A 14,415-nucleotide genomic window follows, 5' to 3' on the forward strand; every position below is an offset into this window, starting at 1 on the left:
TGATTTCATGAACGCCACGATTATATTTCCTTTATGTGTTGGTATATTAAACTCTTGACAAGATTGTTTGAATATTTGGGACCAAAGAGAAAAGGAAGGAAAATTGAAGCAGTGACCAAGATTTTGGCTGTGCCTCCTCTGAAGAAGGAGAGACTGGAAATTTCTTCCAGTCTTTAAGAGACACTATTTGTAGGAGTTGGCCTCTTCTCTCAACTTTTTTCTCTGCATTTTTGACTGAGAGAGGATGAATCTTAGTTCCAAACCCACCAGGCACCATCACAAATGGCTCCAGTAAAATAGAGCTCACTCTGTCACAAATAAGAAGTAAAACTAATTCTATAAGGCCACAACAGACAAGTATCAGTCTCAAGATGGTGGTGAGAATTACAGAAAATCTAACCGGACAGTTCTAGAGATCCTTTCACTTATTTTTTTCTTTTCCTTTTTTTGGGGGAGGGGGTTCCTGGGGTTTGAGCCCAGGAATATTCTTTATCCAAGTTACACCCCCACCACTTTTTACTTTTTGTTTTGAAACAGGATCTCACTAGGTTCCTGAGAGCCTCACTATATTGCTGAGCCTGGTCTTGAACCTGCAATCCTCCTGTCTTGGCCTCCCAAGTACTAGGATTACAGGCATATGGCGCCACACCTGGTCTTTTTTTTTTTTCCTTCACATTTTAAAGTTATTGCCATTTGACAAACAGAACAGTAAAAATCTCAGTAGTCTTTGTTGAAGAAGATTTTGTTTAGCTTATTCTCCAAGTTTTGTCTAATGTCCTCTTTGTTTGTTTGTTGCATTGTATTGTTTTGTGGTGATGGGGATTGAACTTGGGGCCTCCTCGCACATGCTAGGCAAGTTCTCTGTCACTAAGCCACATCCCTAGCTGGCCCTGTCAGATGTTCTTCAGTGATTAGTTTAGATCTCTAGTAGTTTGACTTAATTTTCAAGGTTTTTCTATTTAACAAGTCCTAGAATTTTCTTGGGAGTCACATGAGTTGTGCTCTCCAGCAGTTGACAACCTCCATCTCTCCAATAGCATCCAATCGCACTTTCTATGAAAATTGAAATATGGAACAGCATCTTGTAACATGTGTGTATATGTTTCAAATTGTAATAGAAGATGTGTTTCAGAATCTGTAAATATGAATGGATGCTGACTCCTGAGAAGATTTTATGATTGGGTTAAACAGATACAATAAAATTTTCATCACAATAGAGAGAAGAAATACTCATTTACCTTTCAAAATAATAATTACTGCAATAATATTAGTAGTAATAATTTTTACTATCATTATTCATTGCTGGCACATATCTGTAATTTCAGTATGTGGAAGGCTGAGATAGGAGGATTGCAAGTTTGAGGCCAATTAAATGAGATCCTGTTTCCAAATAAAAAAGGTTGAGGTTTGGGGTTGTAGCTCAGAAAGAGAATGCCTCTGGGTTCAATCCCCAGTACTAAAAATTAAAAATTTTAATTTGTCTTCAAACATTTCTTGAGAAGCTTCTAGTTTTTAGTCTCTATTATGTGCCTTCAAGAATTTTGAGTAAGCTGTTATTAGGTACTTTCTGTCCCATACTATCAATTAGATTTTCACAAAGACAGTGTTCTCTTTCATTAAATTTCAGAATAATGAAGGCTAATTGGTACAGAAGTGTGCATTTACAGTTTTACTCAGCGACCTCAAAAATTCTGTAACTGCATAGATTTTTGTTACAAATTTTATGAAAACTGGATCAAAAATACAAAGAAAAAAATGTTATTCCTAAGCAATTTTTATATTTGATTGTCATTTGTGTGTAATATTGGAGAAAACATACTTAATGAACCATCTGTCCTTATTGTTCTTAACTTTCAATTTCCTTTGTAAAATGGGTGCTTGGTAACAGACCTTCTACCAGTGTTGCCAAATTCTGTTACAACCATGACTGTTTTAACTCTTTCCATCTAGAAATTTCATAAAATTTACTTGTGCTATGAGATTCATGACAAACCCTTTGGCTGTGCCTATTGACTGAACCAGAGGCGAAATTTGGTTTTGTTCAGGAAGAATGCTCTACCTGCCAAACTAATATCTCTGCATGGCTAGAAGCAAATATAAAAATGAAACAAATGCTTCCTAAAAAATAAAGATTTTAAAAATCTGAATATAAAAGAATGGAAACTCGAGGTAATTAGAAAAGGCCAACCATCAAGCTACTCCTCAGTACTTAGAGAAAAGGTCCTACTCTGGACACATGTGGTAAGTCTGTGTGTGCGCGACAAGGGAACTGCAAAGCCAGGTAGTCCTTGGCATTGAGTTCCTGCTTCACATGCGTTGCCCAGTCTCAATTCTAAAATTCTGTTCTTGAAGTGTCACGCCTTAGCACCTAATTTTATTAGAGTACAGCATTTGGGAAACTAATTTCTTTTTGTTTTTTAAAATGTCTTTCATGTCACATGAACTTCTATGCCCTTGGCTCCTTTTCTTATGAATGCAGCATTTTTCTCTTGGGAATCTCAGTAGGTGGATCCCAAAGGCCACAGTTTCAGTTTTTTCATCTTCTGGGAGTTGGTATTACAACTAGAAAAACTTTGGCCACAAATTCTTCGATTAAAATATTCATTTTTTCCCCAAAGCAGATCTTTCTCTCTAGTCACCTGTGTCTTCTGTTATACCACTTGTTTTTCTTCTTATGAGATATAAAGCTATGAAATAATATACAATGCATTCCTTTTCCTTCAGCCTCCATAGCCAATCAGCAACTACAGTCTACCCTGCATTGTCGAGTCTCTCCAAAACACAGCACTTACCTTCCTTTCCTTGTGATTTCTCAGTTCTCTGGACTACCTCTCCATACTTGCTTGGACCACTGCCCAAAAATCTAGTCATTTTTTTTTGCTGGCTGCTCCCTTCAACTGATGTTTTGGTTACTTCTTCTCTTTGGTTTCTGATCCCACTTATCACCCCCTTGCTTAGACCCTTTCTCTATTCTCCCTTTTTTTTTTCACACTCAACTACTAAGGTCCAGTCACTTTCCCCACCTAACATCTCATTGTTGATGTGTTAAAGAGAGGGTTGTAGCCGGGCGTGGTGGCACACGCTTGTAATCCCTGCGCTTGGGAGGCGGAGACCAGAGGATCGCGTAGGTTCAAAGCCAGCCTTGCTGGCTTAAGAGAACCTGTTTCCAAGTAAAATTAATATAAAATAGTTCTGGGAGTGTAGCCCGGAGGTAGAAGGGTTTCCAGGAACCCCAGTACCACCAAAAACAAACAAACAAATAAAACAAAAAGAAAACAGAGAGGGTAGAGGGTCGAAGATTTTATTTTTCACATTGTTGCCATAATTATATTATATTATTTATTTATTTACTTATTTACCTACTTATTTATTTATTTTGGTGGTATTGGGGTGGAACCTAGAGGCTTTCTACCTCCAAGCTGTACTCCCAGACCTATTTTATATTTTATTTGGAAACAGGGTCTCACTAGGTTGCTGAGAGCCTCACTAAGTAGCTGAGGCTGGCTTCAAACCTGTGCGATCCTCCTGTCTCAGCCTCCCAAGCTCAGGGATTACAAGCGTGCGCCACCACACCTGGCAGCCATAATTACATATTTTAAATATTGCTTGGTAGCTATCATTTTCTTAATAACTTCCAGGAACTCCTCATTGTCTACATGAGCCTAAGTTCTTTAGCCTAATGTTTGAAATCCTCCAACAATGCTGGTTCCATATACTCCTTAATTCATTTTCCATTGCTCCCAACTCAGAACTTCTATTTTAAAAAGCTGGACTCTTGGGCACAAAATGTTAATTCTGGTTCCAGGTTTTTGTATATGTACAAAACTCCTTAGGACACCATCTGCATTCCTTCTTGCTTAACTAAATTCAGTTTCTCCTTTAAGATTTATGTCAGGCCTTCCACCTTATTCATCCCAACAAACAGTAATCTGCCTATTATATTCGTTTCTATGGACTCTCTAGGGCTGGCCATTATTATGTTCTACTTTTCATTCTTATTTGCCTTTTGAGGCATACGTTCTGTTCTCTTATTCTCTTTGTATCATAAAGATATGGAATAGTGCCTTGCTCAGACATTGTTTGTTGTTGCTGGAAAATGATGATGACTAAAGTAGTTTCATTGCCAGTTGTCTAGGAAACTCTCCTTCCCTCCATTTATATATATGTCAAACAAGAAAGTGGAACTCTTATCACCTTTACTTCAGTAGGCTAATTTTTTAAATAACTTGCCTGAAGAAATTTTAGAATACTAGCAAGATCTTTGACACTGTCTCAAATGTACCCTGGGGATTAAATGTGAATAAGCAAGAATACAAATCAGTAGAATTGAGTATGGGCACAGTGCAGACATCTTTTTTATTTTTGGATCTTTGGCATCTGGCCCAATAACTCCTTGTCTCTGAGAACATCTGCTCCTACTTTTATCTGTTTGATTGACTGCTACAGAAATATCCCATTATTGCATGAACCCCTTGGGGTTTCCTGGCTTTTGAGTGTCACACACTAACTCCTGACCCAACCTCCTGATTGCTGTCTTATCTACTCATATTCTTTTCCTACCACCGAGTAACAGATATGGCATCAGCAGCATAGTTTCCAGTCACTGAACACTCTGAAATTGTCATTCAGGACAATTGAGGAGCCAGGCATGGTGGCAGACAGCTGTAATCTCAGTACTTGGAAGCCTGAGAGAGGAGGATTACAGGTTCAAAGCTGGCCTCAGCAATTTATCAAGGCTTTAAGCAATTTAGCCAAGACCCTATTTCCAAATAAAACATAAAAAGGCTGAGAGTATAGATTGAAGGTAGAATATCCTTAGGTTCAATCCCCAGAACCACACACACACACACACACACACACACACACACACACACACACACACAGAGACAGTTACAATTTATTAAATTTGGAGAGTTTCTTAGATAACTGAGCTGCATATTAATTCTGCTTCTCTATGTCTTGGTTGGTGCAGATGCTTAAATTATCACATTAAAAAATATTACTACTGTCAGGCTGATTCTGTCTTGTAACTTTACCTACCAATATCAGTGATAGGTCAGAAAATGTAAATTCCATTAAGAATAAGCCTATCCATGAAGATTAGTTCATGGCACCTGTCAAATTTTCCTGGAAATCATTTTACTTAATGCTTTAGCTTATGTAATGCCAGTTCTTCCATACTGTGTCTCCTTTTGAGTCCTAAAATGACCATACAGTAATCTTCCTTCAGATTTCTTCATTCTTCTTAAATACAAAATACATAAACATCAAGTTTGCCATATATAATGCTATTGCCTGAAATCAGAATATCAGAATTTATGTAGAAGTCATATATTCAACAAAGATATGTATCCAAAATATATACAAATTTCTTAAAACTCTAGAACAAACCAGAGTCCAAATTTAGTAATTAGAATAAACATATATCAAAAAATATTTAAAACACCAACAAGGACCTGGAAAAGGTCATGGACATCATTATTAAGCAGAGAAATGTAAATGAAAATCACAGTGAGGTGCCACCTTATACTCACTAGGATGCTGTGAAAAAAGGAGCAAAAAAAGATAATGGGTGAGGAGGATGGAAAGAAATTAGAACCTTCATACATTGCTAATGGAAATTTAAAAGATGCAGCCACTTTGGAAAACAGTTTGGCAGTTTCTCAAAGGTTAAACAGAAACACTGACATCACTGTATGCCCAGAAATTCTACTCCTAGGTACATACCCAAGGGAATTGAAACCACATGTCCACACCTGTACACAAATGCTTACAGCAATATTATTCATAATAGCCATAAATGGAAACAAATTTCTACCAGTTAATGAATGGATTATAAATAATGTATGTCCATATGATGAAATATTAGGCATCAATAAACAGAAATATTGATACATGCCACACCAATGAACCTTGAAAACATTAAACTATGTGAAAAAGTGAGACACAAGAGGCTGCATATTGCATCATTTCATCTGTATGAAAGTAGACAGACAGTAGATTAGTAGTTGCCAAGCTTTAGGGAAAGAGGGAATGGAAATTGACTGCCAATGGGTATGGCCTGTCTTTCAGGGGAAACAAAACGGTTGTGCAATTAGATGGTAATGATAGTTGCCCGACTTTGTGAGTTTTTTAAAAACAAATTGTGTGCTTTGAAGGAAAGATTTTATGGTATGTAAATTTTATTTCAATAAAATAAAGTTAAGATAAACTTCAAGTTAAGTCTCTGCCCAAAGAGCTCAGTTGCCTTTTATCTTCCAGAGCCAACCCCCATCCACCCACCAAGTTCTTGACAAAATGATTTTTGCATTTAAACTTTTTATCTTTATTTATAGGAGCTATGTATTGGTTTCTTTGAACTCTAGTGTGTTTTCATTGCCACATCCATGTTGGCAGGGAACTATGTTTGGCTTCTGTATTTTGGGATGCAGCTACAGTAGCTTTAGAAGCTGAAGTTCTGTTGTGCATGACTTTAAAAGGAACAGAGGTTGGTTCAAAATGTAGGGACAAAGCCAGGATATCCTACTTTTGCAAACAACTTTATGATTTTATTTATTTCCTACTGCATTAAAAATAGTGTTTGAATGTTTATAATATCAGTAAGGGTTCTCTTAAAATTCCTTTCCTTTTGGAAATGAGAGAAGAGCCACAGTGTTTAATTTCTAGAATTCCAATGGTGATGTACATATTTCTCATGCTGTAGTGATAGGATACATCCTTTCTTGGTATTTGGGAGTGAGTCTGCATAACAAGATCTTTTTTCTGCTTTGGGTAAATATCAATAGATTATGGCTAAGTCATAATTTAAGTTTAATCTTTCTCAGAACTGAAACTTTTTAAGTAGCTAGCCATGCTAGTTAGCCATACTAATATTAATCTGAGTTGATAGACAAAAATCTCAACTGAATCAGAAACAGAAAGGGGAATGGCATAGTGACTTGTGAAGGAAATAATTTTTTTTGTAAGATCCATGATGTCCAGTCAAGAGCAGATAGACAGAAGTTGTGTGCGCTGGATTGTCCTAGTGGTCAGCTAGGTACCTTTGCACCATGAGCTACTCCAAACAATCTTCTCACACTTCAAGAAGTTTCTTTTTTATTCTTTATTAAGACTCAATTTTCATTTCATAAGATTTTCAGGTGGTAGTCCAGCACCAGCCCTGGGGAGATGTGTACACTATGTCACTCCAGGACAATGCCAGCTCAGTTTGGGAGGGTCCTGTGGTTCCACCGCCCAGGATGTCTAGAATTCCTTGCCTACGTTTTTAATTTTAGATCTAAGATAGACTCCTGAGCCACTTATTTATAGGTTGTACGCCGCATCCATTTTGTCCCACACATCTTCCTTCACTCTTGCTCATCTTTGCACCTGGCCTGCCTCATAGAGCTTCATAAGTTTGGTTCAGAAACGTTTTCCCTTTCAGTGCACTAAGTATACTCTCTGGGGTTTGACTGCTGGGTGGGGAAGCCCAGGTGATTCTGGACAAACACTGAAGTCTCTATCTCCACTATCTAATGTTTCTAAGCCACTGGTGCTCAGCCTTTAGAGGGCATCAGAATTCTTGAAGCTGGGGGAAGAGGTGACTGTGCAGGCTTATTAAAACACAGACCATTGGACCCCACACTCGGGGATTATGGCTCAGTAGATTTGGGGTAGGGACAGTTAATTTGTATTCTAACCTTTTCCCAAATGCTTCTGCTGCTGCTGGCCAACAACGATACTCTGGGAACTCCTGCCCCAGGGATCCACCCTTTTTTTTTTTTTTTGTATTTTTTAAGCATGGTCACATTAACTCAATGTATGAGGCTTTATTGTAATTCTTAGGTGATGTTGAATTTTTTGTTTTCTTATATAAAAGTTTTACATAATTTTTTGTGGTCCTGGGGATTGACCTCAGGAGCATTCTACCTTTGAACTACACCCTCACCCCTATTGTTTTTCTTTTATTTTGAAACAGAGTCTCACTATGTTGTGGATGGCCTCACTAAGTTACTGAGGCAGACTGTGAACCTGATATCCTCTTGTCTCAGCCTTCCAAGTACTGGGATTACAAAGCATGCACCACCATGCCTGGCAAATTTAGCAATTTTAAATTTTTGTTAAAGCTACTTATTTTGCAATAAGATAACAAGGTAAAACAAAGGGTATATTTTCATATATTTAATAATATATCAATAACATTATTAAATAAAACATACCTAATAATAATATTTAATAATATTAAACATATTTAGTAATAATGCAGTGATAGCCAGAGCATAGATCACTTAAGTCTCAATTTATATTTTCATAACATTTTTCTGCATTTTCCTCTTTCCCTTTTCTTCTTCCCCCAATCCCCTTTTCAAACATTTATTTAGTGCCAGCTCTGTATCTGACACTGGACTAAGCCCCAAGGTACAGAGATAAATTAGTAATGGATAAATAAGTAAGCCTGCAGCCAAGTCAGGGAAGACAGACATGAAAATAAGTGAATACAATGACATTTGCCAGGGACAGGCTAGCAGAAGTGGATGGGTGTGCTGAGTACAGGGCCTGGGCTCTGCAGGATGATGGTGAGATGGTGGAAAAGATGTTCCAGAGCGAGGTCTGAGAAGCCTGCATGGAATGTGGTTTATCAGAAGAAGTTGGGATTATGCTGCTGTTAATGCTGCAGCAGGTAGTATTACCCACTTCACCGCCTTTGCTAAGTAGTTCAGTTTTGTACCCTTGAATAAAAAAAACTATGAGCTCATAAGGCCTTCAAAGAAAAATAAGAAGCATGATAATGCTCATAGTTTTAAAGAAAGTAACTATATGTTGTCTGTGAGACATAGTTATAAAATTATTTTGTCAGCTGACTAAATCATAGATATTTTAGGGCAATCGAAGGAAGTATATGTTACAAGGTTATAAAAATGCATGAATTCTGGATCAACTGAGGTCTGCAGGCCCTGGGACTGGCATGGGTGCAGCCAGCAGGGAGCGAGGACTGAGACACTGCTAGACGGAAGGGCTTTTAGTGAAGGAGCACCACCTTCTAGCCAGCCTCTTTGGAGTAGCTGGGGCTGGGAGCCATTGTGTGGCGCTAATCTCAGAAACATCCCTCCATTGTCTTAATAATCTAAGCCATGGACTTGCCACAGACTCTTCTCAGGATTCCTTTCTTTTGCTTATAAAATGAACACATGTGCTCTGACCTCTACCCAATTAGAATGGTCCTAAATGAGTGGATGGTTATAAGGCATTGGGGGCGGGGCAGGAGAACAAAGTTAGTTTAACATTTATTTGAAGTACTCACTTCACTTACTTACCCTTGAACTAAGGACTGACTCTGTCACTTACAACCTTCGTGATTTTGAGCAAATTTCTTAGCATCACCAAACCTCAGTTGTTTTTTATTTTTGTCTGTAAGATTGGAGACTATATGAAATTTTAATAATGACAGATTAGAATAATGTGTAAAACATGGTTAGCCTATTACAAGTACATCATTACTAAAGCAACAGCAAAATATTCACAAAAAACCAAAATCATTTAATATAAACAAAGCTTGATCAATCCACAGATTATATGGAGAGACATAATAATCTACCACTCTGCCTAGAAAGTATTATGAGGAGTTGCTCTAAAATTATACATGGAGAAAGAGTCCCTCTCAAGCCTGAGAGCCACAAGTTGATCAACGTGTCAGCACCGCATGGTGACAAGCCAGCTTTGACTTGTTTTTTTGTTGTTGTTTGTTTTGTTTCTTGTGGTACTGGGGGTGGAACCCAGAGGCTTTCTACCTCTGGGCTATACTCCCAGACCTTTTTTATATTTTATTTGGAAACAGGGTCTCACTAAGTTGCTGAGAGCCTCACTAAGTAGCTGAGGCTGGCTTCGAACCCGTGCGATCCTCCTGTCTCAGCCTCCCAAGCGCGGGGATTACAAGCGTGCACCACCACGCCCGGCTTTTTGACTTGGTTTTGATGGCTGGAATTCACAAACACACCATCAGTGAGAGACTGGCCAGAACGTTTCAATTATTGGAATTATTCAATTATTACTGATACAAAAAAAATCTTTGTTTCATGAGATAAACTAATTTACTAAAGCTAGATTTTGAAAACTGGGAAGTTTCTTATTAGTTAAAGCAACAGTCAGTGGGCTATCAGAAGCAGCAAAAATCCATACCTGTGCCCATATTAAAAATAGGAGTATGATTCTTACCTTTTATTGGCAGAGATAATCTTCAACTCTACTGACTTTAAGAATCTTGACTTTAAGCTGGGCATGGTGGTGCACACTTGTAATCCCAGTCCTTGGGAGGCTGAGACAGAATTTCAGGTTCATGGTCAACCTCAGCTATTTAGTGAGGTACTCTGAAATTTAGTGAGATCCTGTTTCAAAAAAAAGAATTAAAAAACAAGCCTGGGGTTTAATTTAGAGGTAGAATGTCCCGGGGTTCAATCCCCAGTATATATAAAAAAAAACCCTTGACTTTAGAACATTCATCAATTTGCCTTCTCTAGTTTCCTACAAATATAAGCATTATTATGATAAAAGAGATACATTGAAAGTATAGCTGCCTGCGCTAAAAGCCATTTATGACATGCTAGACACTGAACTTCAGCTTCCTAAGTATTAGCTTCATCTACTTCTCAAAAGTGGATCATAAGTAACCATTGTACAGGCCAGGAGGGGTTTGTCACCTGTCCAGCACTCTTGCCTACCATTCATTCAACTAGTAAGTGGCAAAGCAGGATTGGAACCCAGCTTCCACATGAGTTCCTTCTTCTACACTGCCTCACTGGTTGGTTTTAATTTGCCAAAATGTATTATCAAATTAGAGATTAGCTACCTACTGGCCAGTGCTAATTTCTAGTCATGGAACGAGATAGGCCCACAGTGTGTTATCCTGTTGACTAGGTGTCCTAGAATACCTGCCAGCAAGTGTGGCTACGGCTTAACCAGAGCCTGGAGATTCCAAGGCCTCACATAGCTGCTCATGGAAGATTAGGATCCAAGGTGGCCTCTGTCAGTCCAGAGTGGCCCCAATTTGAAGTGTTACAGGTTCATTCTTTGACCTTGGGATGAAGGTTGACCTACTGGAGGCTCAGAAAAAATGTGCTGGGCAGTTGAACCGCAGGAAGGCTTTGCCACAAGCTGTCTTAGAATGTCTATTTGTGTTTATTGTTTGTTTGTTTTTCCAATGCATCAAGAAATACCCACTTCAGGAAAGGAAACACTCCTCTCTGCAATAAGATTTTAAATGGATGCCTTGAATTTCTTCCTCTGAGACTTTGGGCCTTTGATTCATTTTGATTATTTTTGTATGTTTACCCCTAATTCAGTGTGGAGGAATGCAGTGGTCCTAGCCTGCCCTCCGGTATAGTCTCAAGATCCAGAGCTCCAAGTGCTGGGCCATGCAGCCCAGGTCCAGGTGGAGCTTGGGCCATGGCCAGGCCTCCTGTCTCAGGGCCACATATACAGCAGGAAGCAGAGTTTGTTTGTTTAAAGCAGAATTTGTCTGTTTGTTAAGTTGCATCTACTTTGTGCATATCTTAGATCTCGCTTCAATTGCTTTAGCAACTCATACAAAAGAAGAATTTTTGTTTCCCTAGAATGCTTGGGAAATTTACATGGAAATTCCTAGTCATTGCATATATTCTCACTCATGTTATTACTACTAGTGATAATGTGTTTTTTTTAAAAGAAAGCATCTGCTGGGCGTGGTGGCACATGCTTGTAATCCCTGCTCTTGGGAGGCTGAGACAGGAGGATTGCACAGGTTCGAAGCCAGCCTCAGCTACTTAGTGAGGCTCTCAGCAAATTAGTGAGACCTTGTTTCCAAATAAAATATAAAATAGGTCTTGGAGTATAGCCCTGAGGTAGAAAAGCCCCTGGGTTCCACCCCTAGTACCACACACACAAAAAGAAATGATCTGTTAGTAATAATATAGCACAATAATATGCATAGGGTATATATCTGTTGATCTTAGAAAGCTAGGGATTGTGGAATTTTGGCTAAATAGGTGCTACACTTTTCTCTTTTTTTCTCTCAAAGAGACACATAGTTTGTCTATGCCTGGAAATTTTTAAGAAATAGAATATGTCCAATACTAATACTAAATCTGTATATTAAAAATAATGTTTCGGAAAATGTTTATGATATATATGTGTATAAGTTATATACCTATGTATACATAATATAAGCATATGCATAACATATATTTATATTTATATATATGGGTACCCATTACAAAATCCATAGCAGTCATTGTAGAAAGTACTAGTATCTCCATTCACAGATGAGGAAGCTGAGGCGCAGAGAGCTTGATAATCTGTGCACAGCCACACACACAGCTACCAAATGGTGGGGCAGGAGTTTCTGGGTTTCCCCTCCATACTGTGTTACTTCCATGACTATCTCCAGGGTGACCTGGGAGGCACTTCAGATCTTTGTGGTAACTCAGAACTCACTTTAAGAACTTTGGGTTGGTGTAGAAAAGCACTGGAGCAGGTTTCAGATCAATGCCATACATATTTGGTGGGCTGATAGTATTTTATTTTTTATTAGTACACTGTAGTCATACATCTTAATGGAGTATGAGATAGTAGAGGCATACATGCACACATCACCCAATTAGCCCTTCCCCAATTTTCACCCCATTCCCTCCCCGCTCCCTCCATCTGATGTTTGGCTTAGTTATTGACTTTGATATGATAGTATTTTAATCCTGGTTGTACTACTTACGAGCTGTGCGTACTTGGGTGTGTTCCTTGAACTGCATCTCACTTTTCTCATCTGAACAATGGAGTGAGAGCATTTGCCCTCACACTTCACCCAGGTGTCCTGAAGACAGATGGCGTAAGGGGTGCAAAGGCATCTGGAACCACTTGAAGTGTGACATCAATATTTGGAAATGAGTTTTACACGGCCACAGTTAGTTTTGGAATGCCGAGCCAAGATTTTATGCCCCTGAGACCCGAGTCCTCTGCTCACTTATCTCTCCTATACTAATGTATCTTTCAACAAATTCACATCTAATCTGCATTAGCTCCTTTTCTAAAGAAATAAGAATTATTATGCTTAATTGAAATATTAGCCTAATGCTGCTTTCATAAAGAATGTGTTGCTTCAATAGGGACACCTCTTCTCTTTTCTTCAAATTTGAGCATTACTTTTTCTTTTTTTCCTTTTGGCCTAAGAAACTGGAATCCTACATTGCAATTGAAAGTTCCACATAAACATTTTAAACAAGCAGAATGGACATGCTTGGAACAGAAAAGGTCTCATTTGAGCTGGACCAAGCCTTTAGTTTACAAGCAGGAAGGCTGAGAGTCTGCATGAGAAACTTCTGCGACATCACCCAGACAACTTGGGTCAAAGCGCCCGTTCTGTTCTGTGTGGTACCCTGGCTCTGTACTGAGCAGTTAGGGTGTTTGCAGTTTGCTTGTGTTAGTGCTTTGTTTTATTGATGACAGCTCCTCTGAAATGAATGCCTCCCCTCCCTAAATTTTGTTTTGTATTACTTACAGAAGAAGACTGCATAAGCTGGGCGTGTCGAAGGTCACCCAGGTGGATTTCCTGCCCCGGGAAGTAGTGTCCTACTCCAAGGAGACCCAGACTCCTCTGGCCACACATCAGTCTGAAGGTGAACTATGTCTTTTTTTTTTTTTTTTTTTTTTTTACTTTTCATATTATCTCTAAAGCATTTTCCAGGAAGTAACATCCTTCATGTGGATTTCATACCTTACCAGAAAAGTCTTCACAGGATGCAAACATAATGTCACACAAAAAGTCAAAAGTGCCTCTGGCTCTGGTTTTGAGAGCTCTGGGGAGCTAACTTAGAGATAACTTTCAAGACTCTAGAATTTTAAAATAGATAAACTAGTGAAATCACACACGATGTCAAAAGTATGTGAAGAGTATGAAGATCCATTAAAGTACTGTATAATAGACACTTTCATGACTGTTGTCAATAAGAAGAGCGTATGTATTGATGCGTCATTTGCAGAGGTCAGCAAACTAAAGTCCAATACCTATTTCTAGAAAAAGAAAAGCATTATTGGGATACAGCTACCTCCAACCATTTATATCTGGGACCACTCTTTTGCTATAGTGGTCTGTTGAATAGCACTGAGAGAGACCTTAAGGCTTACTGGATCTGAAATCTTTGGCCCTTTACAGAAAAGCTTTGATGATCCACAATTTAGTTGGCCCATTCAGATAACAAAACACAAGAATTTCTTTTTCATTTTGTTGGTGGTACTGAATATTGAACCCAGGGTATTCTACTTCTTAGCTATATAACCCCCAGACTTTTTATTCTTATTTTGAAACAGGATCTTGCTAGGTTGCTGAGAGTTTCACTAAATTACTGGGATCATTTCTGAACCTGTGATCCTCCTGTTTCAGGCCTTTCAAGGCCTTACAGACTTGGGCCACCA

The 14,415-nt window shown here is 38.6% G+C and overlaps 1 protein-coding gene across 6 annotated transcripts in view; it reads left to right on the forward strand.

Moving 5' to 3' along the window:
- DYNC1I1 (dynein cytoplasmic 1 intermediate chain 1) overlaps nt 1–14,415 on the forward strand; it is a gene marked incomplete at both ends in the record, with an annotated part of 291,578 nt that overhangs the window by 38,549 nt on the left and 238,614 nt on the right. For all 6 annotated transcript variants that reach the window (XM_080701433.1, XM_080701434.1, XM_080701429.1 and 3 more), the window contains one exon: nt 13,504–13,619. In XM_080701433.1, the coding sequence (XP_080557559.1) occupies nt 13,504–13,619 (116 nt within the window). The remainder of the gene's footprint in view (nt 1–13,503; nt 13,620–14,415) is intronic.

Source organism: Muscardinus avellanarius (assembly GCF_963383645.1).
Source record: "Muscardinus avellanarius genome assembly, chromosome: 9".
Lineage (NCBI taxonomy): Eukaryota > Metazoa > Chordata > Mammalia > Rodentia > Gliridae > Muscardinus > Muscardinus avellanarius.